We start from the raw sequence: 26,009 nt of genomic DNA, 5'->3' as shown, positions 1-26,009 counted from the left end.
AGACTAACGCCTGTAGTCTTCTCATCAAGCATAAAGCAACAGATTTATCTCCATGACTTTCACGAACGCGGCATTGGTTCGAAGCACATGCGACCACACTACGCTAGGTCCATGTCGAAGCTCCGACATTCCGCGCGGAGAGGCCTCGGGGCCGTTTGACCCGTACCGGATCAACTCGACGGACTAGCTCAACATTGAGAATGCTTTGACCTCTGTGGGCTTTCTTTGTCTTCCCATCTACGGCGGCACAGAAGGTATCCACTGGGGTGAACCGTTATATAAATACAACGAGGCAGACAAGGAATTGCAACTGCGACGACCGTGTGTACACGCCTCACCTCAACGTGATCAATGTGCGCATACCGCTCGCGACGAATTATACGAAGAAGATGAGATGGAGATGACAGAGACAACAGGTATCGAGGCCTTGCTCATAACCCCGGGCCTGCACGACGCCGCCGCAGTTGATCGGTAAAGCGGGGAAATATGGGTGATCTGGGAACTGAAGTCTGGGTCGCCATTGTGGATGGCCAAAAGAGCCTGCCAATCGAAGAAAAGCTCACTATTGAGCAAGCTCAAAACCATACTGATGCTTACAGGCTATACGCCTACGCTGCATGACCGCAAGATCATGCCTCTCGATGAAAGCGTTACCATTGGGAAGGCTTCACTCTTGCGTAAAGGGCCATGGGTCCATGGCTCGGTATGTACAGGGCGATCTATCAGGCCCTCGTTTGCTGTGGTCCCGCAGAAGGCTCGGGCTGATGGGTTCAGCAGATGGCATGTTCCATGATGATGCGGTAACCAGTCTATTCATCTTCAAGTCTACGACCGATTTTAATCAGGTGCCTACATCTCAGGGAGTGGGCAGCCCCAGCCCACCCTCGAGGACGTCAAAACTAGGTGTTTAACGTGAGACGTGGCGCTGCTGCTTTCAGCATGGCATGTTCTTCTTGGGTTCCTATTGACCATGGACGATCCATGTGGATGCGGGTCAGCAACCGCGACTCGTTGATCGACTATGACTACGGCGTCTGCTCGTTGCCCGCCGATTCCATCATCAGGGATACTGATGGCCTCGTTAGGGGTCACTGGCTGCAGTGGGTGTGGTCTGGTGGGTATGTTTATAGCTAGCCTAGGGGCACATGGGCTCGGCAACTTATAGGTCTCGACGACTCGATATGGCGAGCTCATACAACCTGGTCGGGGGGCCTTTGGGGAGATTGTTGAGAGGAAGAGTAGCCAACACCGACGGCATCTTTGTTTCTACGACAAGGACCGAGGCGTTGGCTCGACTCGATATGACGAGCTCAGAAATGAGTGCGTCAGATATATGCTCAATATCGGGAAAAGATCAATTCGGACACAAACGCGGCATCTGGAAGCGATACGATCACTGAAGAAAACCAAAACACGCCGGGGCATTGGCCAGCAAATTGACGCCGTAGAGAAGCATTTCCCTGGAGCAACCCACAGCGACGGCATACTTTTGTTTAAGAGCTACGACGTGGTCGGAGCTGGGTTGAGTATTCCACATATTGGCATAGAAAAGGTTGTGGGATCAGGACGGCTCACCGAGAGTCATGGTCAACAGATAGCCAAAAGAGCAATAATACAAGTAAGATCTTCAAAGTGTGATCGTACGGTAACTGAGTTTAACCAGACCTAGGTATCGCATGGGTGCCTGGCTCTGTTCAGCCATTAACCTTTCCGGGAGCCGCACGCATCCGACGAAGCCAAATAAAATTGCCGCGTACTACTTGTCGTGATACTCGCCTCGAGGCTGTGACGACGCATGCAATGGACGTTGTTGCTGCATAATTCGCGAGCGGCTTGCCGTAGCGCCAGGCAGCTTGATAATGTCACATTCGGCTTCGGCTTCCATCACAGGTTGGGCGATTGGTTTAGTGGTATAATGACCGCTTAGCATGCGGTAGGTCCTGGGTTCGATTCCCAGATCGTCCAAAATCTTTTGCAATCTGCGTCTTTTTTGCTTGATTCGACAAAGAAAACCACAATGAGGATGTCGCGCTTCAGTTAAACAACCTCCCAATTGCCCTGAAGCTAATGTGCGCACGAGTCGCGATCTGTTGACGATGCAGGGTCACGCAACGCATCAAGGAGCTCTGTATGCTCCATGCCCCCCACTTTAAATCACGGAAGCAGCTTCATCATCACATCTCAAATTGTTTGCACTCCATTATTGATACTGGAGCTAATAGCAACACAGAGAAGAGCCCATCCAGCCCATCCGACCAACGCCTAAGCCATGTCATTGCAATCGTGAGATGTAGCAAGTTTTCCGAAACGCCAGATATCCCGGGGCCGTCCACCCTCATAAAATGTTACAGTTCAATCACGCCTCCTTGGCCACATCGCTAGTCGAGGGCGTCGCAACATCCTCACCGACAGCGGCGGCTCTGAGGTGTGATGGGTGGGCGGGCTCGCTGGGGTTGCCTTGGGAGCTGGTCGCAGGCAGCAGATCCGTCAATTGTTTCTCTAGAAACGCCATTAGCATCGACAACACCGACACATCTTGAGAAACGTACCCAAATCTCTTATGCGGTGACGGAGCATCTGATTCTCTCTGACCAGCATCTGGGTCTCGGCCTGGTAAAAGGCGCTTTCATCGCGACCGCCGAGGGTATACTGTTCGCCGCTGTCGCCGCTTATAGATGTCGAGCGCAATCTCGGGGAAGCGCCGCGACTCGGGGTTCGAGAGCGTCGTTGGATATCTGCTCTCGCCATGTCAAAGGAGCTTCGGGGATGGGGCACAACCGGGGATCGCGAGAAGGAGCCCGAGGAGGGCAGCGGAGCGAAGCCGGATGGCGGCTGCGAAATGGGGGTTCCGTGGGTGGATCTCTCAGAAGCAATCGCCGAGTCCTCGACTGCGGAAGAGTTCTGTCCCTGGCCAGCTTGGAGTTGCTGGAGCTGCAACTGCTGCTGGCGAATCATCTGGAGGAGGCGGTTCTGTGTGGTGTCAGCTTGTATCAAGTTCGATGCAAACCTAGACATACGACTTGAGCTTCCTGCTCGGCTTCGAGCTCCTGGTGGAGCTCTCCCAGACTGGGCGCCCGATTGTGATGGGGGTCACCACCAGGAACCATCATGGGCGAGGTTGTCATGGGCTGCGGACTGGCGGTTGTGGCACCAGTCTGCGCGTGTTGGTTATCTGCGACCATCTCACCCGGGCCGGGAAGAGAAGGATCGTTAAGCTGCAGGTTCATGAGAACCGTAGACAGTCTTCGGCCGGCGTTGGGTGACTGTCGACTTCGAGATACGGAACCGCTGGAGGAGCCTGGTTCAATTAGCGAGAGTTTTCCGATGCAGTAGGGATTACACACGTCGAGAGGGTTCGTTTTGAAGGCTAGCGTTCAACGTAGCTGCGGCTTGCAGCGAGGTTGACTGGCGTCTAGGCGAGCCAGCGGGGGACTCCCCACGAGGAGCTGGACCGCCGGCCGCAGGAGGGAGAGGAGCTTCGCCGTTGGTGGATGACATTCTGGATCGGATGGGCAGAGATGGAGGAGATGAAGGAAGAGAGTTCAGGTCTGGTGCCATGTCATTTGTGAAGGACTATCTTGGTAAATCGAGTGGCTGATGCGGTGCCAGGCAGTTGAAGCGAGGGATCGTCGTCGCGATGGTCGCAGCTACCTATGCGGTGACAGGCGGGAAGGTGGGGTGAATGTGCGTCAGAAGTGGCGCGTGAGGTACCCAGTGTGAGGTAATGCCAGGGAGTGCCAGGGCGGTGGGAGCTATGGGAGCTGGAAGAGGTTGAGGAACTCGAGGAGCTGAAGGATTCAGAGGAAAGGATAACAAAGGGCGTCAAAGGCTGAACACAGTCATTGGTGGCATGCTTTCTGGATGTCTGGTGACCGACGATTCCTGAGTCTCGACTTCTTCATTTTTGCAGGTCACGAGTGATATCGGTCGATCAACGAACCGCAGCAGCAGGTGCTTCCAAGTTGAGGGGCAGCTCACCAAGGCACCTTCCAGGTTCACTTCCTTACCTAAGGCGGTAGGTGCCCCAGGGTGACGTCTCGCTCCCACGAATGAGAGTGCCTGAGGTACCTGACGACGGGGACCTTCTTCAACTGCAAATTCTTAGTCATCCTAACCTGACGATGATGGCACCACATCCATCAAGATCCATCATCTGGATAGACCGTGACTACAGGAGGCCATGCTCCCGTTTGCAGCCGTCTTGACACGCCGAATGCCACCCTCGCCAGCTGCCTGACTCTTTCCAGCTGAATCAGGGCCTTGCCCAGGCTCTCTCGCGAACATTACCCTTGACTCTGGGAACCCAACTCACGGGCCTTGAAATCGCCTATACCTACTTCTTCAACATCGCCATGACCTGGCAAGCCACGGCTGCCGTTCGTGTACGTCTCCCACCTGAAGGGACCACCAGAAACAGACAATCCAGCCGGACGGCGCGCTGTCACCGAAGAGACTTGCGAGCGGGCTCCCGTTGTTTATCTTCCGGTGTCTATTCTCGTCGGGGTCCGTTCTAGCTGGAGCACACAGGTCTCAGGTGAGCACCATGCGCAAGCCGCCGCCTGGGTGAGGTGATGCGCAACGGGGCCTAAGCTTTCTATTCTGGACATGCCGCCGCTAGATCTCCCGCCAACGCCGCCGGGCTGGGCAACCGTCGCAGCGACCGCTCCCGATCATGGCGCCGCCATGGCCTGCCTGGTAGAGTTGTTGGCCTCTGAATTTCAGCCCCGAGGGACCGGCCAGCGGGTGGTGGCGTCGATGCCCTCAAAGTCTATGTCGCCATGCCGGAGCTAGAATGGCGTAACACATGCCTCGCTGGCGATCGCTCTCGCTCGTGACGATTCGGCTGCCAGACACAATCCGAGAAAGACCTACGTGCTGTCGTCTCTGCAAACAAAGAAGCGCCACTGTGGATGTGGCCATTCGGTGGACCGTGTGACGACGGGCTACCGTGGTTGACCGTTGCAGCTATCAGATTTGTCTGACTTTGAGACATACGGATACATCGCCATAGCACCTTTACGAGTTGACGCAACGCTGGAATGTGGCCATCAAGCCCGCCAGTTTGGTTGCCGCGCTGCCGCGGCCTTACGACTACGGACGTAGCTTGCAACCCATTCGGCCGTGTCGGAGAAGCACGTACAGCTGCGTGCCTATGGCAGCAGCTGACGCACGTGGTGAGCCTCAGTAATTGAGTTGGCACGCAGCGGTTGCCTTGGAATGTGACCACCGTTACGCTTGCAAGCATTCGCACCACTAAAGCGGTTGAATCACCGTTGCATTCATGATGTGCAGTAGCCGTCTAGCTAGGGCGCGATACAGAGACCCAACAACTAGTTACAGGCCCAGCAATACGCAGATAACGTGGCGACTTGGTCCTCCAGTGGTACTCTTATCTCGATATTTTGCATCATGACCTACGTACGTAGGGATTAGCAGTCTGACCACGACAACGTTGAAGCCGTCAAAGTCAAATCCCAACGCCCATACCGAGCAGCCATCGCCACAAGCAAGCCGGCGCGTCGATCGGATGAGCCCGGATGCTGCTGCAGTAGCTCGTTGCCCGCGGGTGCCTTACGGACTTTGTGGTCACCAAGACTGCAGACAAGAGGTTCATGGAGCCGTAGTCTTGCGGACAGGGACATGCCTGCTTCGAGGTCACGAAAGAACCCGGCTCGCTGGTTGGTTTTCCGGCGACCAGGGGGCTTGGACCCAGTCGGGCCCCAAGAGGTATGGATAACTGGGATAAATGGCAAGACGCTACTGCAGGAACAACGCGACTCCAAGAACACCATCGCACCAGGTCTTTCGTGTGCGATCCCTAGGGCAGGGCTGGAAGTTTCTTCTCCATGGTTTGCACGGCGTTCGGCAAAGAGATTTGTGCTGCCGACGCTGCGTTATCGGCATTGGGAGTTGGACCTTTGGTCCGAGACAGCAATTCACTACGAGATCGAAAAACAGGGTTGCACCTGTCCTCCGTACTCCGTTCTCCGTAAACGGCTGTCGTGGTTGGGGCCCGCCCTGGACAACAGATCGGGGCCCCATCCGGTAGTGCCTGCGTGGCCTCGTTATCAACAGGGTCGGTTCGATATTGAACGAGCCGAAGAGCCTCTTCCGAGTTGCTCGACATCGTCAAATAAATGTGGGATAATTTGGCCACGACAACAGATCTCATTTACAATCCGGGACCAGCGGAAACTTTTCCGGGGAAAAGTTCAGAGTCGCATTAGCTCGCAAAATGCACCTATAGATGCACCGTGGGACACTCCGGGCACCGTTGCTTGGGATATGATGCCGTGTATTTGCACGAGCGCCGCGTTTTTTGTCGTCCCGCAAAGGGCTGGATGGCATCTGCAGTGGCCGAGCGGTTCGCAAACATCAGCCGATGCAGAGGCAGCCTACGTTGGAGGCGCTAGGATGCGATGCTCTCGGCAGGATTGGGGATCACCAAGTCGCACGATGTGCTCTCGCCACGCGTCTGTTTCAATACACTTGGTGATGGGATCTGACCCGTCGTTGATCGATTACAGAGCTCACCTTCCATGGAGGATCACCACTCGTTAGCCCTTCCAAGTGGCGATGGTGGCTTGCGAGAGTGTTTCGCAAGGTGTCAAGAGTCGACGCCATGGATCGCACCAGAGAGAAAGGAAGGCTAACATGATTCTAGACGCCGATGTGTTGGACCATGGGGGGGATTGACACAGAACACGGGGAAGGACAGGGCCGACGAGCAAGCGACGGGGGTGTTGAGATGCAACGACTTTGAGTTGGTTGATCCGCTTCGCCGCGCCTCCAATCTTGGCCAAGGGGCTGGCTTGGGTATTTCAAGGCGAAGCTGCAACTTGGATGCTTGGCAAGACGACTCGAGTGGGTTTTATCTTTTGCTGGAACTGGAACAAAAGCCTTGTCATCAAGTGGCCAGGTCATGGGGCTGCGGCAGGCGGTGCACATCTTCATAAGGTTCGCAGAGGATGTCATACAAGAATTGCTGGGGTCGGACAGTTGTCCGGAGTGAAGTTGTGCACGAGAAGCACCGTTGTGCACCCCGCCGGCGCCTACGACGAACCCTGCCGCGAGGAACCAACATGACCCAAGTCTTGGGACTGGAGAGAGAGCGGCAATCCAAGGAAGCGCGGATTCAACAAGCGACCTCAGGCAGTAGTCGGAAGCCAAGGTTTCGAGAGCTCGGAGAAATGAGAAATGGCGGTGCTAGAAGGGAAAAAGGGCCATGCGCAGGGACCCAAGCTCCCAAGCCATCATCTGTGCAGAGGGTTCTCGTGGTTCTAGGAGCCGTGGGTGGGCGATTACAGGATTGAAGGAAGCGGGAAGGGGACAAGCTCCAACACGTCGGTGGCAGAGGCTGTGCAGTGTTTGGTGGTGATGAGTGTGGTGTGACACGTCAGTCGTCATTCATGACTGATGGAGGGCGCAGATTTCTGATTCAGATGGATGTCGGTTCTTTATTGCAGATTTTTCCTTTCTTGTTTCCTCTTGAGCTCATTTCATATATTTGCTTTTCTAAACATTCGAGGTGTGGTACGGAGAACTGGGTGCCAGGTGGTTCGCTCCAGGGTGGGGAAAACATTTCCGTTCCAGGATGTCTGCTTCGGTGCGGTTGGTAGATGAGTGGGGGAGCCATGGCCCGTCAGGCCCTTGGGACCCAGGCCAGGAACCACTGGGAAGCTTTGCCCAGAAAGAACCTATGCCACTTTTAGCAATGGAACGTCGTTATTTGCCCCTGCAGGAAAGGCCAGAGCTGCCCGCCCCGTCGGAATTTGGACGGAATCCGTGACGATGATTCGTTGCGGCGGACGAGTACTTGTAGGGTGGCTTTTTGGCGTGTTTCCGTTTATGAGATACGTACCGACAGGAAGGAAGTTGTTCTCAAAACATCCCCGGAATAATTAATAAGGCACTTTACGCAGGTTGGGAGCATGGGACACCGGTCCTTCAGCGTCTGTTCGCCTGTTCGTCCTTTCTTCTGCCGCGTCCCAAGGGTGAACCCAGCTTCTGTCTTGTGAAGTTGAGCATGGTGACATGGTAGACCTGTGCTCCGTTAGTGCGTACACAACTCGTACATGGCAACGAGGGACGAATTATTTCTTGTTTTTGTTTGGGTGTGGTTGCACGGAGGATGGGAAATGCTGTGAAAGGCCACTTCTCGTCGTGGGCAACCGCAGTAGCAGTCGTGTACCCGATGGAACGCTTCAGCTCAGTGTTTCTCTCGTCAGGTACGTTTTGTATACGAAGCAAAGGTAAGGCAAGGTGGCCGTGAAGCAAGGTGTACGGAGTAAGATCGAGCATCGCGCCCTGCGTGTTATCAAAGGTACGTATCCTGAAGCCCAATTTCAGAGGGATCACCAAAAGACAGGATCACCGGCGTCGTATCGTCATTTCGTGGGCTGCTGGTGCTGCCGACCGGCGAAAACCGACCCAGGCCTGGCCCTCAATAACCGCAGTTTGTCAGGGTGTCACTTTTGAGATTGTCAGTTGGTCGCGCCTCTTTCGGTTGAGGCTTTCATTTGCCGTCCGGCCCCAAACAAGAGATTTCTCTGGGTAGTATCGACCAGGGGTTCGCGAACGCGGCGGGCACACGACCCCAAGATGGATTCGGGCATCAGGGGATCCCAAAGGAGAAGAGGCCATCTCAGTTGCAACTTGCCCAGTGTCATGGGTGCCGGTCAGGATGCAAACGAGTGACTCGCCAATGCTGTAGCAATCCGTACGGAGTAGTCCTGCACAGGCTGTACTCTGCCACTCAGCGCCAGCACTGTTGCTCGCTTGCTCTTGTTGCCAGCTAATTGTCAATTTGAAGAGTTTTCACTCCCTTTTCCCGCCTCCCAGGGCCCAGCTTCGTTGATCCCCGAGTGGCCCCCTGTCCGAGAGTGCCGAACGTGGCCAAGGTGTGCGACTGAAATCCATCCCTCTGCTCATTGCCGGGACTACTGTATAGGTGCAGAGTCTGTAATCCGTACTTTGTAGTTCGTACTCGCGCAGCAGCCTATGACTACAGAGCGTCCGAGGCCCGAATATGTCTGCCCTTGCTTCTGCTTCCGCTGTGCAGGGCTCGCTAAATGGGACGGGACGGGGCTGAATGATTGGACGTATTGCCGGGGGCCCGCGAAGCAAGGGGTCACCAAGGTCCAAGGAAGAAAGAAAAGGGTATCTGTAAGGATGTAAGGATGGGCAAGGTTCAAGGAGGTTATTGATGGGGTCCAGCGCTCCCCAAGCTCCGGCTGCCAGCTCCCAGCTTGCCAGCCTGGACGTAGGAGGATGCTGAGGTGGGACGGCGGACGCGCTGTCTTCTCGGCGTCTCTCCCTCCCTCGTCATCAGAAGCCAAAGCGGCCATAGTAAGGTAGGTCTTCAGGTCAGCGTGTTGAGCAAGGTGAGGCTGATACCCAAGTTGTAGGTAAGGCAGGCAATCTTCAGAAACCTGAGGACTGAGGTGGAAATCATTGAGGGTACGTATCTTGCAGACCACGGGGAAGCCCCGGCTAAGAGGTAGGTAGGGAGCAGTGCAGTGTGCAGCGGGTGCGCTTGCGCCTGTGATGCCTGCGCCTGAGCAGGTACCTACGCAGTATGACTAGGTAGGCGGGGTGCGCCTGTGCTGGGCTAGCAGCTCCCCTAACGGCAAAGTAAAATCCACCTACCTGGCCTAGTGGCCGAGCTCACTTGCACTTGTAGCGTTGTACTCCATCAGGTACCGCGGGTACCCACGCTGCACCGCACATCCATCCGCAGGTGGTCAATGTCCCCCCTCCCCCATTGTTGTTATTGTTGTTATTATTATCGCCCGAATGCCCTCCCATTTCCTGCTTTTCGCGGGTGATGCCTCGTTTTATTTCTCTTCTCTTCCCCATCTGCCATTCTGACCCCCTTTGGTGCAGCTGGCCCGGTTAGGCAGGCCCTCTCTCAGTCCAACAACTTCGTACCCACCACCAGCTTCCATCTCAACCAACCACCAACAACACAGTTCTGTGAATTGCTTCTTTCTATCGACACCAAAGAATACAAGCCAGCCTCCAGCTTTCAGCCTCCCGCCGCGCCGCGTCTACTCGCAATAGTACCGTCTTACACGCTCATATCGGACACGCCGCCTCGCAAGAAAACGAGATATCACACACTCATCTCTCGCTCGCCTCTTTGGGTCTCCCCTCACAACATCCTTCTCATCAGACCTTCATCGTTTCCAAACCCACCCCCGACGGACTGTTGCCGGGGTTCAAAAGGTTCCACTTCAAAACCCTGCCAACAATTCAATTGTTTCTTATGCCTACCGAGCTCTACCACTCACACTGCCAAATCCACCCATCGTCTTCTGTTATGCCCATGCGCATTCTCGCCTTTCACTCCAGCTGTCTTATACTCACGTCACCGTCCGCGCTCTCACCACGGGACACTTCTCTCTCGACAACGTCTGGCTAGGTAAAACACAAAAACCCCGCCATGGCCGATGTTGAGCCAAGCAGCCCTAGTGCTGCCAACTTTGCGGAAACTCTGCAGTACCGCGCAACACAGTCCCGCAGAGCACGACCGCCCGCCGTTGAACCCGCCACCGCAGACTCGTCGAACCGCGTTCCTTTGCGCTCCGAAAACAGGCTTAGCAGGCGCGATTCGAGACTGGGACTGAGGAGCATCTTTGGCAGGGCAAAGGCGTCCCGCGAAATCGACCCCTCGGCCTCGTACTTTGACACGGGTCGCCCCAACAGCATCCGCGCCTCGCTGGCGGAAATCAGCAATTGGCCGTATATGCGATCCGAAGTCGCCATATCCGGCACAAACTCATCACGACCGACGTCCGTCGCCACCAATAATGTGCCGTTCAACGACGCTTCCCTCCAGAGACGGCCCACCACTACCGAAAGGACCAAGCCACAAAACGCCCCCGCGAGGTCATCTCGCGGCAACCTTGCGACCTGGGACCCCCCACCACTGTTCCAGGCATACCCCCAAGCCATTAAACACGCTCAGCTTCCCACGGCTACGACGTCCGCCGATGTGATCCTCCGTCTCACTGACCGCAAAGGCAGCGTCAGCATCCGCGAGGACCTGGCCCACCTCGCCCTCACCCCGGAGCTTGCTGAGGAGCAGCTCGCCGACAGAGCCGTCGAGAAGGCGCGGAGGAAGCACCTGCGAACGCTGTCCACCGTCAGGCTCGAGTGGACGTCCAAGGTCTATGTGCTCTGCACGTCCGGATACCTGCTGCAGTACAACGGCGAAGGCAACTTTGATCGCCTCCCGGAAAAGGTGCTGCACCTCAGCAAGGACTCGGCCGCGTTCGTCAGTGACGCGATTCCCGGCAAGCACTGGGTTCTTCAGGTTTCCTCGGCCATGGAGTCGAACGGTGTCTCTTCGGCGGACTCGCGCGGGCTGCTGTCCCGCCTGCCTTTCCGCGCCGCCGATAAGCGACACGCTGCCAACTTCCTCATGGTATTCGAGAGCGCCGAAGAGATGGAGTCCTGGATCGCTATCCTGCGCCGGGAGATTGAGTCGCTCGGCGGGAAGAAGACCCTCTCAGAGACGGGCCGGCCCAAGGCGGATCCCAAGATTGTACAGCTTCGCGGGCAGCCGAGTCAAAGGACCCTGGTTGTACGGGACCCCGATAGGTTCTCGCGAGTGCTGCCGCCAGACTTTTCTCTGCAGTTGGAGCAGGCCAGACTCCACGAGGACGACCGCCGCCAGTCCATTATTGACGCTGAGATGACGCGCGACCCCTCCATTGACGACATCTCCACCACCAACAGTATCATCTCTCACGATGGCCGGCAGCTCGAGAGCCTGCGAGACAGCACCAACCGGCTTTCGTACATCTCGTCTGGCCAGCGCACCTTTCTCACCTCGGCCGGCTCGTCGCCCGCGTGCTCCCCCGTGCGCGACAGCTTCGCCAGCAGCCACCTAGACGACCTCCCTCCTGCGGAGCATGATTTGCCCGCTGCGAGACCCAGACCCAACGCCGCGGCCATCCTCGACCGCAGACAGTCTCTGCAGACTTCAGGCTATCTGGAGCTGCGTGGCTCTCCCATGTCGCGACCCCAGTCCACGTACACCGAGGCCGACTTCGCGCATGTGGCCGCCAATTTTAGCGTTCCCATGAGCAGGCGCTACAGCGCCGTCAAGAGCCCCTCGTCGAGCCCCGAGCAGACGAGGAGCAACCGCGACTCCATCTCCAGGATCGCCCGTAAACCCCCGCCAACGGCACTTGCCATGGCCCGCCCGTTGTCGATCGTGGCGGATCAGCCATCACCGGCGTCTCCGGCGCAGGCCCCCGAGCTCTCGCAAGTGTGCGAGGAGGAACGGGAGCGCCCGAACCTGAGCCGCGATAGCATGGCGGAGTTCCCTCCCCGGCAAACAAGCCTTTGCCCCAAGGAGCAGGCTGTCACGGTCACCATCCGTACCAGTCCGCGAAAGTACGCCAGCTCGCCGTCTCTAAACCAGCTGGAGGGGTCGCCTCTGTCGCCTGGACTCCGGACATTCATCCTCCCTTCAAAGACGCCATCTCCGGCCTCGTCGAGCGGAGCATCCCACACGTCTCCCCGCCCGCAGTCGTCGTTTGTGTTCCAGTCTCCGGCTCAGAGGGCCACCCAGAGACTCAGCGCACACTCTGTCATGAGCTACTCGCCACGGAGCGAGGATGTAGCCACTGGGCTCCCGATGCTCCCCGAGTCAGACTCTGTGTCGCCTCGATCCATGCCGCGGGCCCCGATAACACCTCCTACTCCGTCGAGCAAGCAGCTCCGAGTTGACCACTCCAAGGTCGTCTTGGGAAGACGCAGCATGCCTCAGCTGGTCGAAGGACCTCCGCCGGCACCGCCGCCAAGCTGCGCGCTGCCGCCCATCCCTCAAAAGGCACGCTCTCATTCCAAAGCGTGACCTACCTGTCATTCACCTTGATTCGATTCATGTGACCACATCTTTTTTTCTTATCTTTCAGGCTATGGCCTATGAAAACCGCCCATGGCGGCGCGGGTGTTGAATCTCCTATGTCTCTTATTTTGTTGTTGTTTGCGTCATACCCCTTTGCTGCGCAAATCGGCGTTTTATGGATAAAAAGGCGCCCTCTCCATGATGTGCCATCTGGACGGCATTCGGAGTGTTTTTTCAATGGTGAACGTGCATCTCACGGCTGGTTTTGGATGACAAGGGAGAAGGCGATAGATTTCCCTGCGAGGGGCCCGATGACGCAGTGTATGACTTGTAGCAGTAGACTATGCCCTGAGGCAGTACAATATGAAGAACATTTGATACATCAAGGGAAGAGTGAAATGAGTGTGAGATGACCTTGACAGCATGTGTGTCGGACCGCTGAGGCTGAGATAACGGTTGCGAGACCGAAAAGGGCTTAGCGCCATCTGCCCCACACCGTCTCTGGTGGCGCACCACGAAAATCAATCAACATCAAAATTCCTCCAGTTCTGGACCCCACCACCGATTTGACCACCGCGACAACCCGCTTCAGGACTGCAAACCTCTGACGAATCCGACCGATATCGAGAAACGGGATCCGATTACAGCGTATACGAGAAGATAAGGTTGCCCAACATGGCTACGCCCAAGACCAAGTACGCCCGACTCCTGCCCACAACTTTGTCCGAACGAAAGGGAGAGAAAAAAAAGACAGCTAGCTAACCCCTCTCATTCAGGCACGACTGGGCCGACGACGAAGACGTCGAGGAGACGTCGACCGAGCTCCCCGCGCCCCAGACCATCAGCAACAAGGACGGCACCAAGACGATCATCACCTTCCGCTACAATGACCAGGGCAAGAAGGTGAAGATGACCCGCCGCATCCGCTACACGACGCACACCGAAAAGGTGAACCCGCGCGTCGCCGACCGCAAGACGTGGTCCAAGTTCGGCCTCAGCGCCAAGGACCCGGCCGGCCCTGCTCCCGACACCACCTCGGTCGGCGAGAACATCATCTTCCGCCCCAGCACGAACTGGCGCAAGGACGAGAAGGAGGCGGGCGAGGACCCCGGCGCCCAGGCCCTCAAGGACAAGCTCAAGGACAAGCAGGTCAAGTGCCGTATCTGCAACGGCGAGCATTTCACGGCCCGCTGTCCCTACAAGGACACCATGGCGCCCGTCGGTGCCGACGGCGCCGACGTTGCTGCGGGCTTGCCGGACGACCCCGCCCCCGCGGCTGGCGGCGCCGGAGGTGCTGGCGGTGCCGGTGCCAAGAAGGGCAGCTACGTCCCGCCTGCGCTCCGCGCTGGCGCGACTGGCGGCGCGGGTGCGGGTGACAGGATGGGAGGCAGCAAGTACGGCGAGCGGGACGACCTCGCCACGCTGCGTGTCACCAACGTGCGTACCCCTGACGATGCAGCATCCGTCTTTGACGACGTCGTGCTGGTGGTGTTTAGAGCTGCGATACTGACACTCGTGTACAGGTTTCGGAGATGGCAGAGGAGCAGGAGCTGCGCGACATGTTCGAGCGCTTCGGACGCGTCACGCGTGTGTTCCTGGCCAAGGACAGGGAGACGGGACTGGCCAAGGGCTTTGCCTTCATCAGCTTTGCGGACCGGGGCGACGCCGTCAAGGCCGCGGCCAAGATGGACGGTTTCGGTTTCAAGCACTTGATTCTCAGAGTCGAGTTCGCCAAGAAGGCGGCCTAAGTTGGAGGGTGAGGGTGACGACGGGGATGAAGATGGCGGTAACGAATGTTTTGATGCTACTACTGGAGACACGGCTACGGCAATACGGGTTTACAAAAATTTGGCATCCGCTTTGGGGATAACGGTAGTTTTTTACATCCCTCGTTTTTATTTTCTCTTTCATGGAAAATGCAAAGACATGATCTCACGGGACTCTGGGTATGTGTGAGGAAACGCTCGATGAATGAACTCGCATCATGATGACTACGATATTCAAAACTCACAGGTCACGGGACTGACGTTTAGCATAATCATGACTGAAATTCTGTAACTAATGCAAAGCAGGTATCTGATGGGAAACCCAGACTCGACTCCGTTTCCGCCCCTTTTCTCCCACAACTCGAACTCAAAAGCACACAGACTGAGACAAAGAAAAGTGGTATGAATGTGGTGAACAATAATTACACAAACCGAGTATTTTTTCCAACAACGAGACGCCGGATGTAAACACGGATGGCCGAGACTCCTCGTTGATATAGACATTTGTTGTGTATTAATAGAAGAGTTCCCGTCTTCGTGCTGGTTTCCGTCATCATTATCTCGTTCAAGGCCGTGAAAACTGTATTCAAAAAAACAATAGGAGATGAGTAGACAGTAAAGGAAAGGTGGGTGGGCTGTTTGGTTTGGTTTATGTCGTGTGGACGAAGTAAAGCGAGTGTGGGTGCCACGAGGGCGAAGAACGAGCAAGTGCCATCTCTGGCTGGTGGTTGTCGATTTGGTGATGAAGCTGTTGTGTCGATGTTTGTTGTTGTCATTGTCATTGTCGCGCCGGCGCGAACGGAGGATCCCGTCGCAGAGCAAGTTCCAAGCGGCGAGGAAGAGGAAGATCTCCACACAGAGATCCCATTCTCGGAACCGCTGCACAAAGACCTCAGTCTCTGATCCCCTTCAACCACGTAATCGACTCGACTCTGCGGATCGTCCATCAAGCAGCGGGCGTCTCCTCCTCAGCAGCAGGGGCATCGCCGTCCGCGGGGGCATCCCCCTCGGCACCGTCAGCCTGGGCGTTCTCCCTCGCGAGCTTCTCTTCGAGCTTCTTCTTCTTCTCGAGGGCGCGCTGCTTCTTCTTGGCCTCCGCCTTTTGGCGACTCGCCTCCTGGCGCTCGTCAAAGACGTAGGGGAGGGACTTGACGGCGCTGAAGGTGACGGCGAGGCCGCGACTGAGGTGCTTGAAGCACTCGGCGTAGTGCGATTTGGCGTCCGAGAGGTCGGCGCGGGCGGCGGTGGCTCGCTTCTTTGCGCGGTAGGCTCGCTCGGCGCGCTGGGCGCGCTGGTAGTTGTCCGAGGCCTGGCGGCGGTTCGTCCGGAGGAGGTTTTCCGTGCCCGAGGTGCCGGGGCGTTTGGGGAGTGGCTTGGAGTCGCCGGCGATAGAGGATGTTGGGGTTTCGCGGGCCATTGTGTGGTGAGGCTGTAATTAATTAAGAGCTTGTTGTATGTGTTATATGGAATGAATGTGTACAAGTCACTATAGACTGTTTGTGAGCAAATCACTTGTAAAGCAGAGGAGGAGGGCGGGTGACTCTTCCGGCTCGTCTTTATACAACTACCGAACGATGCTGGGCAACCCATTTTGCAAAAGCGCATACAAATGAACACTGAAAAAAAAAAACGCGACAAATTTGATTTGGTCCAGATCCCAGGAAGGGGCCCTGGTGGTGTGGGTTGTGTTTTGATGGTAGTCATTCTAGAAGTTCATGCAAACGACCGGCGTACCCCGGACAGCCGTCCAGGGATGCCTCCATCACGGGAGCCGCCTGGCGAATGAGTGGCCGCGAGCAGTCGCTTTTTGGTAGCATGACAACAGAATCAAAACGCGTGGCGCGCTTGGATTTGCGTGATTTGGGTGAAGGGATGTTGATGGGAAGGTCTTTGTCGTTCTGTTTTCTAACAGGTATTTCCCCGTGTTCTTGGTCTTCTTCCCGTCTTCGCTGGCTCCGCTTGGAGCTCGAGAAGCCAAGGGCTTAAGTGTTGCTGATGCAACGGGTTTGGTCAGTGTTACACACCATCGATCTGTTGCGTGTCATTCAACTCAATACAGTGTTGACCTTGATCATCACTCAGACTGTCGTCAAGGTGCGGTGATGTTTGTTGACAGACTCGAAGCTTATCGTCGAGAGGTCTCCTATCGGCACGTGCATGATCTCGAGTGAGCTTGTACATTAGCTGGCCCGAGCGTCAGAGGGCCCTCGCTTAGAGCGCTCAAGCACCATGACGCTAGACCAGTTTGAGACTAGGTCGCTGCTCCGCTAACCGTAGGCAAGAGCCCCGCACCTGTGCTAGACGTGGCGCGCTCACGCTGTAGATTTGTAGAGGAAGGTAAGTCGCTCTGCAGTCCAGGTTGCCTGAGGTACCAATGGTATACAGGCACGAAGAAGGCGCTGCTGCATCTCCCGCATTCGCGCTTTCCCGCTCGAACGAGAGGGAAGACGCTGGAAGGTTGAAGGATTTTTCTTTCTCAACACCTTACCCTGCGCAGGGGTGCTTAGGGCCACCAGTAACCACACGTGTGCAAGCGGTGTCTGACCTCCGTCTGTACAGTGCTAGTGAGAAGCTTCAGTCAGTTTCTTTGTTCCAATGATCTAGGTATTTGCGGCGAGTGTGTAGCTCATTGTAGCTACCTTGTGAGGCAATGGAATCGGATGTCATCCGTGGGACCTCTCATTGGACCCTTGGTGCCTTCCATCTTCAAGAGCTCCTGCCGGTGCTGAATCGCGCAGGCGGCTCAATTGCTCAACTTCAATGTCCACTCCAGCGTTGCGGCTGCCCACGGATCACATGCCAAGTTCAAGTGTACTTTTCTCATTCCCCACGGTACTTGCACAATGTAGCGAGTAAAGACGAATTCAACAGTTGCGGGACGGGCGGGCTTTCTCAATCCAAACCAATCCAAATCAGCAGGAACCAAACCTAACCCGCCGGACTAGTGGGGCTGGTCGTACAGTGTAAGTGCGGCAGGTGCCTCTTTACCGTACCTTCCCAGTGCTTCCTCACAACGCTGCCTCCCATTGGAAACCTCCAGCTGCACCCTCAACCCTTGTCTGTGACGTTCTTTCCACGTCGTCCTTCTTCCCAACGTCTTGCCTCTTCGCCTCTCTTCTCTCCTTCTCTCTCTCTCCTCACCTGAACTCTTGCTCTTGCACTGCTCCTGCTCGTTTCTCGCGCATACAAAAAGTCAACCTTGACACTGGCGGCTCATGGACAGCCTGAGCAACAGAATCATCGTCGCACAACGCCCTTACCGACCCCCCTGTGTGTGAAAATAACCTAAACCCCTCCATCGGCATCGCCAATTGCTACGCTGCTCCTTCCCTGGTAGAATGAGCTCTTCCGCCGCGCCCCTCGCAAGTGATGCTGGCTCTCTGCGTCAGCGCCAGAGGCGGACGTCCGCGGCTGGCAACGGCGAGGATGGTCTAAACCCTTCGACCGCCGCGGACGACCAGTCGGAAGACTTGCTGCAAAAGCCCAACAAGACGTTTGGTCGAACTCCCGATGGCACAGGTGGGTTTCGCGGTGATGTGCTTTAAATACTGTCGACTGACAATCGCCTAGTCTTCACCGTCCCCACTACCCACGACATGGTGTCGCAGCTGCTCGATCCGAGACAGCCCAAGAACTTCTCCGATGTGCTCGTCTTGGCCATTCTTGCCCTCCAGATTGTTGCGGCCTATTTCGTGCCCGGCAACCTGAAGCGTCCCTTGTTCGCGCTCGTCTTCCTCTTCTGGCGAGCCTCGTACAACATTGGCATTGGATACCTCCTCACCATCCAGTCCAACCACCGCAGGCTGGAGACGTGGGCCGCGAGATGGAAGCTCTTTGAGCACCCCTCGACGGGAAAGCAACCCCGCCCTTGGCTCTACAACATGTTGAAGCGTGAGCTCGAGGCCAAGATCCCCGAGGACTACGAGTTTGAGAAAGCTCCCATGGAGTACAACACCTGGCTAGTCTTCCGCCGTGTCGTCGATCTGATCTTGATGTGTGACTTTGTCTCCTACTGCCTCTTTGCCGTGATCTGCGGTCACACACCCGCCGGCGAGAACCCCTTTATCGGCGTTGGACGATGGTCCATCGGCATCCTCTTGGTCCTCTTCAATCTCTGGGTCAAGCTGGACGCCCACCGCGTTGTCAAGGACTACGCTTGGTACTGGGGTGACTTTTTCTACCTCGTCGACCAGGAGCTGACCTTTGACGGCGTCTTTGAGATGGCCCCGCACCCCATGTACTCCATTGGCTATGCTGGCTACTACGGCATCTCCATGATGGCTGCGAGCTACGAGGTCCTCTTCATCTCAATCATTGCCCATCTCGCCCAGTTCGCCTTCCTCGTCGTTGTTGAGAACCCGCACATTGAGAAGACGTACAACCCGCCTGCCCCGCGTAAGCGCACTGCCTCGACGCCGCTTACCGGCCAGCCGGAGCTCGTCGCCATCAACGATGAAATCGTGGTTGACCAGTCCGCCACGGCCCAGGAGTCGTCGCCCGAGGCGCCCGCGCAGGTGCACAACCTGATCGGCTTGAACAACCTCGACCTGTTCCGCATCACAGACACCTCGGTTCTGTTGCTCGGCTTCTACATGGCCGTCCTGACCCTTGTGACCCCGTCGACGTCGGTGTACCAAGTCCTGTTCTTGCTGCATGCTCTGTTCTGGCGCGTGTGGTACCACCTTGGTCTGGGTGCCATCCTCGCGTGGCAGTCTCGCAATAAGTTCTGGACGAGACACTTCCTCAAGTACGGCGAGAGCCACACTGAGGCATGGAACCAGTGGAAGGGCATGTACCATCTGAGCTCCGTCATGTGCACGGGATCCTTCATCGCCGCGTGCTGGAAGATGTACTCGCCGCCAGAGGACTGGGCGTACGGCTGGGTCCTCCTCAAGCACGTTGTCGGAGCCGGTCTCGTCTCCCTCCAGGTCTGGACATTCATCAGCGTGTACGACTCCCTCGGCGAGTTTGGCTGGTTCTACGGTGACTTCTTTTACGACTCCACCGCCAGGCTGACGTACAAGTCCATCTACCGCTTCCTCAACAACCCCGAGCGCATCTTTGGCACTGCCGGTCTCTGGGGCTCTGCCCTCATTACGTGGAGCAGGGCCATCTTCGTCATGGCTCTCGTCAGCCAGCTGTTTACGTTGGGCTTCATCAACTTTATCGAGAAGCCGCACATGCAAAAGACGTATGGTCGCGGCATTCGTCAAGAGGCCGGTCTGACCAAGTTTATCAAACGTTCGCTGCCACCGCCCGTCCAGGGCTGGCAGCGCGGTGTCGACAAGGTGATTGACGACACGGCACAGTTCATTGAGGAGTTCCTCGATACCGCGCGCCCCAAGTTCGCCTCCGGCATCAAGACGATCGTCCGCGACACCTCGGCCCTGTTCAACAAGTACCCGGCTCGTCTGACCGTCACACGCCTGTCTCCGGATCTCGCTGGGTTGGACCCCAAGCTCTACTCTCTCTCCGTGGAAGGCACCCCCTCAAGCCTGTCGGCCGCCAACGAGCGCGCCACGGGCAAGGAGGGTCTGACGGCACGATTCCAACGCGGTGTCGAGACCATGATCTTTGAATACGGTGCCCCGTTGAAGGTCAAGTGGCGCGCTCCCGCAAAGCACGACAGCAAGGACTGGATTGGTCTCTACATGGTTACCGATAACCGCTCTAGAGAAGCGACCGAGGTGTCGTCCCTGGGCCGGTGGGTGCCTACGACTCCCGGCAGCTACGATGCGGCCACCGCCGACAAGGCCATCTTGGTTCCCGATCGGCCGGCTCAGAAGCAGGACGCGTCGGATCCCGACATTGTCGAGGGCGAGGTCATCTTTGAGGGCGATCGGCTGTGGTGGACTCAGGGCGTCTTTGAGTTCCGGTACCACCACGCCGGCAACCACCACGTCATGACCATCTCGCAGCCCTTTGAGATCCGCATCGGCAAATTCGACGAAGACGATGTCGAGGTTGACGCCAACGGCATGTACGAAAAGGCCGTCGAGCAAGCCTTGCTGCCTCTTGTGCAAAACTGCTGCGACCGTGACCACGACATTGCGCCCACCACCGTTGACGAGCCGTTTGGCGGCCACGTCGAGCGCGATGGCAAGTATGCCAAGAGAATCGTCTACGCCATCCACCAGATGTTTGGTATCGAATTCGCCCCCGCCATCGTGCCCGCCGACGGCAACGTCAAGAAGATGGCCTGGCGCATCTGCAACGCCAAGCAGGTTCTGGTGAGTTACCCGTGCTTGTCCATATGATGCAAACTGACGTGTAATAGGCACCCTACAGTCTGTCTCACTCCAAGGGGAACAGCACTCCTACAACCTTTGAGAAGGCCTAAGCATCATGCGTTAGGCCTTACGCTCGTGATCTGCAACCACACTGGAACATTTGGGAGGGAAAAGTTGGCGCACACATTCAGATTGATGACTTGGTATTATGCACGTCGGTTTACCTTGGCCCGAGAGGCGACCGATGCCCGGCGCAACGAACAGGAATCGAGGATGGGAAACAAGAGCGTGTGGATGGGGCGTCCGTGAGTTACCTTAGCCTGAGAAAGAGAAAAATAACAGTGACCGCGCTGCAGCGATTTTGTTTTCGCAACACTCTTTTTGGTACGCAAAGATTGACAGTCTCACGGCACAGCAAGTAGGGAGAGCCCCCCGCGAGAGACACGGCACGGAAGGACGGCCTGGCATTCCTGATGCTCACGGTCCCGAGGTGAGTCGTGCATAACCACCCGCAAGATGACTCTCACTCGCAGATTCGATTGGCTTGGAGTTTAGGCAAAGAAGAGGCGGTACCGGCGTTGGGATGGTTGAGTATGGGGACAATGCTACGCCCCCCGCATGAAGCTATAGTAAGCTATAGTCTGGGCTCTTGCGTTACTGATGTCACCCCGAGGGGAGACCTCGAAAGCCTGTGCTGCTGTATTCGCTCAGTTCGTAATGTCCACGCCGTCATGGTACAGCGCTCATGTGTGCCAAAGATTCACGATGTGAAGTCATCATCACCCACGATGGAGAGCTCGCACGTCGTCAGGCTCGTGTCGACGCATTCTGATGGCTGTCCACGTACGTCGTTCGACACTATAGTCGTCCCTGTAAATCCAGGCACCGTGTTGTGCACATGGCCCGGCACATGGCAGACCTAGACATGCAGAATAAGAGTAAGCTTCTGTGCGACGACGATCCCGCAGTTCACAAACGGCAAGCCGGAGGCAACGCTAGAAGAAGACAAGGTTGGCCGTGGCTTGCATCGGAGTGCGGGGGAGGCCACATGGCACATCATGATGCGAGCTTGCCATTCTGGCCAGTTGAAATCTGGCATGAAGGTGATTGGCGAAGCGTCACTCGAGGTTCGATGCAGAGGCGCACGGCCGTTTGACTGCCGGACGGCTCGGTCGGATGGCAGACGAGGGGGTTGACTTCTCAGTGATGTATCCGTGATTCGAGTGATGCCACACTCGACCAAGACCTCACCGGGCGCCGGCATCGTCCCGTGCCTGCGGTGGTCAGTGTTCACCGTCTCCCGTACTGGGGACGGCATCATAAATTACCGCAAATTGGGAAATCTCTCAGACCCCACGAACGAGAGAGAAAACCCACACACAAGCAACAAGCGGCGCCGATTGGCCGACTGCATCTCCGTGGTTCCCCCTCACCTCTCCGCCTCCTCCAGTCCTTTTGGGCTCCTCCTCCTCTTTTCTCCACATTCTCCGCATCGGCACACGAGTGGAAGTCGAAGTAACCTTCTCCACCTCGAACTCGACACCCTTTTTTCAGAGTTTGTGTGACACGAACATTTACCATCCAAAGACGAGGCGCGGTTCGTCGAGTTGTGTGCTGTGGCATACTGTCAGGACGCTGTACGGGAACAGAAAGGGGCGGGTGTCTCGAGGTACTCAACCTGAATCTCCCTGACAAACTCTATCATCGTACCAGACGAAAATACCGTGAACCACCCCTGGCCGGACGTTTTTATTGCAGGGGAAGTCCATCACCTTGCTAACGTCGCTTCAGGGTTGAGCCTGTCTTCTGGAAAGTGTCCGCACCGCACTCCGACTACTCCGCCGTAGTGTCTGTACGCTGTGAAGTCTGTACTCTGTAGGCATTAAGGTTAGCCACCGAAGCACGGAAGAATCCCGTTCGCCGTCCCAAACAGGCAACCGGGTCCCGTTTCGAAGTCCACGCAACCCAGGTCCCAGCTTTACAGCGTGACTGCGTACCAAGGCAGTGAGCGCATGACCGGGGAACCAAGGTCGACGGGCGACAATCGTTGACACATTCAGAGGAGACTCCGTCCTTGCCCCTGGGACCTTGAGGGGTCTTACGCGAAAATGGGCCGTCTTCGCTCCTCGAGTCCAAGACCTCGTCGTCGTCGTCCTTTTCTTCTCCGTCCCGTGCTCGCACTCGTCACCGTCGTCACACTCGTTCCGTGCCTCGTTCTCACCGTGCAGCTGTTTTGCCAACACAGACATTCGTTCGTCGTTCAGTATTTGCCCAGCATGTTGCGAGACCTCTTTGCGCCGGCCGGCCTCGTGCCGCTGCTGCTCTCCTCTCCGGCGGCCGCCACCCTCCTCTACGCCTCATCGTACAGCGGCGCCATCACCACCCTAAACCTCACTCTGTCAGGCACAAACGCCACGCAGTCCACCCTGCAGTCGCTCTCCTCCTCCAACGGCTGCGCGCCCAGCCCGTCCTGGCTCCAGCTCGACAAGGCCAACGCGAGGCTGTTTTGCACGGATGAGGGTCTTACAACCAATGTCGGCACCGTCTCGTCCTTCAAGACCGCCGCCGACGGTGTGCTGGAGCAGCTGGCCAAGACGGAGACCATCAACGGTCCCGTGAGCGCCGTTGTCTTTGGCGAAAAGGGCCAAGGCCTCGCCATCGCTCAGTAGTATGTCTTGATGTTTGTTGGCGACGAGCACGAGCTGACTTTTACCAGCGGCGGCTCCTCTGTGAGCTGGTTCGACATCTCCAACCCGGCGGCCCTCACGCCCGTCAAGTCCGAGACGTTCAACATGTCGGCTCCCGGCCCCAACCCGTCGCGCCAGGATGCCCCGCACCCGCACGAGGTCTTCCTCGACCCCAAGGGCCAGTTCGTCCTGGTTCCCGACCTGGGCGCCGACCTCGTCCGCGTTTTTGCCGTTGACGGCGCCAACAACCTCGCGGCCGTCGACTCCCTCGTCGCCGCCCCCGGCAGCGGACCCCGCCACGTCGAGTTCCTCGTCACCCCCGAGGGCAAGACGTACCTGTACCTCATTAGCGAGCTTGCCAACACCGTCACCGCATACGACGTCGCCTACCGCGAGAACAAGACGCTCGGCTTCACCGAGGTGTTCTCCGGCTCCACCTACGGCGCCGGTGCCTCTGCGCCTGCCGGTGCCAGCGCCGCCGAGATTTGGATTTCTGTGAGTTGACTTCTGCAGTAGTCTCAATGCATACTAACAAAACAGTCCGACGGCAAGTTCTTGACCGTCTCGTCGCGCAACGACTCGGCTTTCAGCATCAGCAACCCCGACACTCCCGGCGAGGGCGCGCAGATCCCCTCCGACTCGCTCAACACCTTCACCATTGACGCCAAGACGGGCGGTCTTACGCTGCTGCAAAAGTTCCCCGCCGGTGGACGCATCCCGCGCCAGTTCTCCGTCAGCAAGGTGGGCGACCTCGTGGCCGTTGGCCTGCAGTCCGACAGCCGTGTCGTTGTGATCAGCCGTGATGCCGCGTCAGGCAAGCTGGGGGAGATTCTCACGAGCGCCAAGGTGGATGGCGAAGTGACTGCCGTTATTTTTGATGAGTAGGCGTTTAGCATGAGCGTAGCGGCATGAAACAACCCGCATCTCTTTGACTTGTGTACCACGAGTAGATGTTAGATACCAACGAAATCAAACTCTGGTGTATAGGCAGTCTGGGCCCGTACTAACCTCAATGACATGTTGGACATGATCCAGACCCACGATACAGAAATCATACACCCGAAAACTCTCACTCGCTTATGCGCGTCGTGAATCATGAACGCCCCTTGGCTACGTAGGTAGGTCAGCAACCCGAGTTGGGAAGATGACGGGCTCCTAATCCGGTAACCGAGGGGCGGCTCGCGAGCAAGCCAACTTGCTTGAAGTGGCTGGCCCCATTCGAGTTAGGCTCGGATCCCCGGGCGGGCCATCGTCTGCAGGCCTGGGCCAGAAGGGAACCCGAAAGGCGGGTGGGAAGATACCTGGTCCATGTGAGGCTGCGCGTTCTGATGCGCACGTCAACTTACAAGACCAGAGTCGCGGGAGCGGAGTGATAACGCAACATTGAAAGTCACACTTGGATAAGTGCCGACGCAATGTCACAGCGCAGCCGGATGGCATTCTCCAGACCGACACTTGAGGCAACGCGGGTGCATATTCGACCTACTTCATGGCGGACGCAAGGAATACGATTAGTTTTCTCTTGTAGAAGCTGAGGATTTTCGTGTAATACATCTCAGAAGTTTTGAATCATGGTCTGATACTCGGCTTTGACTCCAGGTTCCACGAAGAAGGTACCCGTCCGCGGCTGGCGTTTCGAGTGACGGAACAGAGTCATCGATAAAGTCTGGTTCAATGCGACTGTGATCCTGGGGTTGTCAACCGGTATAAACTCAAGAAAGGTTCCGACAGACACGGCAGAGGAATGCTGCGTCTTGGCCTGGTCGGTCGACATGCAGCAAAACTACAGAGTGTCAAAGTCTGGTAACGAATTAGAACCCCGAAAGCGGGTAGTCGGGAGGGACTTACAGTGTGGGGCATCCATCGCCATGTGTGGTGTGCCAGGGAAACGGCCGGCCGTTTGCCCGTCCGACCCCGGATTCTCTCCCGGGGACGGACTCGCGAGATGGGGAGATATTCCTAGGTAGATTGCGGACCGTCGTGGTGAATCTTGGTCGAAGTGAGTGATTCGTAAGTCGATTTCGTTTTTCCTTTTGGGGTACCGTCGTGAATCTCTCGTGAAGAATCAGCTAATCAGTGACACCGAGTGCCCGTGAACCCTGGCCTTGAACGCATTGAGAGCGATGCGGGAGCTCGTCATCTTGTTTGGAGAAGCGTCCCGATTTGGGTGTTGGAGGGGTGGTGGTTCATCTACGTTCCGGCGGTTCTCGCCCACCACCCCTCATGACCTGGCTGGCGTTGTAGGACTGTTGAGCACCATGGCAGGGTCTTGCTAACATGGCGAGACAATCTCTCGCAGCCCCGTCTTTTGACAGCGGCACAGCTGGTGTTGTCTAGATTGGGCCCGAGGGATTTCTAGAACCTGGAGGTGTTAGTCGAGCTTGGTAGAGTGGCGGGAGCGAAATGAGGTTGACAGGGATGCTGCCACCTACTTGGACAAAGTCTCGTCAAAGTGTACGAATAG

General features: G+C 56.8%; 6 protein-coding genes across 6 annotated transcripts; 4 read left to right on the top strand and 2 right to left on the bottom strand.

Moving 5' to 3' along the window:
* Window positions 1–1,555: 1,555 nt before the first annotated feature.
* HER10_EVM0012272 (uncharacterized protein) lies at window positions 1,556–4,008 on the bottom strand. Its single transcript, XM_035481670.1, has 4 exons — window positions 3,345–4,008; window positions 3,018–3,298; window positions 2,550–2,970; window positions 1,556–2,499 (listed from the first exon to the last, which is right to left on the bottom strand). The coding sequence occupies exons 1-4, from the start codon at window positions 3,556–3,558 to the stop codon at window positions 2,357–2,359; spliced, it is 1,059 nt and encodes a 352-aa protein (XP_035331914.1). The 5' UTR covers window positions 3,559–4,008; the 3' UTR covers window positions 1,556–2,356.
* A 5,435-nt stretch (window positions 4,009–9,443) lies between these two features.
* HER10_EVM0003652 (peptidase family M20/M25/M40 protein) lies at window positions 9,444–13,274 on the top strand. Its single transcript, XM_035473318.1, has one exon. It carries the CDS (start codon window positions 10,445–10,447, stop codon window positions 12,866–12,868), a length of 2,424 nt encoding a protein of 807 aa, XP_035331367.1. The 5' UTR covers window positions 9,444–10,444; the 3' UTR covers window positions 12,869–13,274.
* A 159-nt stretch (window positions 13,275–13,433) lies between these two features.
* On the top strand, window positions 13,434–14,751 carry HER10_EVM0001735 (RNA recognition domain-containing protein). The gene is made up of 3 exons (XM_035471472.1): window positions 13,434–13,557; window positions 13,639–14,299; window positions 14,386–14,751. The coding sequence occupies exons 1-3, from the start codon at window positions 13,538–13,540 to the stop codon at window positions 14,608–14,610; spliced, it is 906 nt and encodes a 301-aa protein (XP_035331230.1). The 5' UTR covers window positions 13,434–13,537; the 3' UTR covers window positions 14,611–14,751.
* An 823-nt stretch (window positions 14,752–15,574) lies between these two features.
* HER10_EVM0004776 (uncharacterized protein) lies at window positions 15,575–16,045 on the bottom strand (the record flags this gene model as incomplete). The annotated part of the gene is made up of 1 exon (XM_035474409.1): window positions 15,575–16,045. One exon carries the CDS (start codon window positions 16,043–16,045, stop codon window positions 15,575–15,577), a length of 471 nt encoding a protein of 156 aa, XP_035331432.1.
* Window positions 16,046–17,966: 1,921 nt separating this feature from the next.
* On the top strand, window positions 17,967–20,968 carry HER10_EVM0003895 (phosphatidylethanolamine N-methyltransferase; the record flags this gene model as incomplete). The annotated part of the gene is made up of 3 exons (XM_035473557.1): window positions 17,967–18,147; window positions 18,199–20,858; window positions 20,906–20,968. The coding sequence occupies 3 exons, from the start codon at window positions 17,967–17,969 to the stop codon at window positions 20,966–20,968; spliced, it is 2,904 nt and encodes a 967-aa protein (XP_035331384.1).
* A 2,166-nt stretch (window positions 20,969–23,134) lies between these two features.
* HER10_EVM0007141 (uncharacterized protein) lies at window positions 23,135–24,430 on the top strand (the record flags this gene model as incomplete). Its single annotated transcript, XM_035476707.1, has 3 exons — window positions 23,135–23,526; window positions 23,575–24,040; window positions 24,086–24,430. 3 exons carry the CDS (start codon window positions 23,135–23,137, stop codon window positions 24,428–24,430), a joined length of 1,203 nt encoding a protein of 400 aa, XP_035331578.1.
* Window positions 24,431–26,009: the final 1,579 nt, after the last annotated feature.

This window comes from Colletotrichum scovillei (assembly GCF_011075155.1).
Source record: "Colletotrichum scovillei strain TJNH1 chromosome Unknown Contig00007, whole genome shotgun sequence".
NCBI classification, from domain to species: Eukaryota; Fungi; Ascomycota; class Sordariomycetes; order Glomerellales; family Glomerellaceae; genus Colletotrichum; species Colletotrichum scovillei.
The sequence above is the reverse complement of the archived record's forward strand: the minus strand, read 5'-3'. Positions and strand labels throughout refer to the sequence as shown.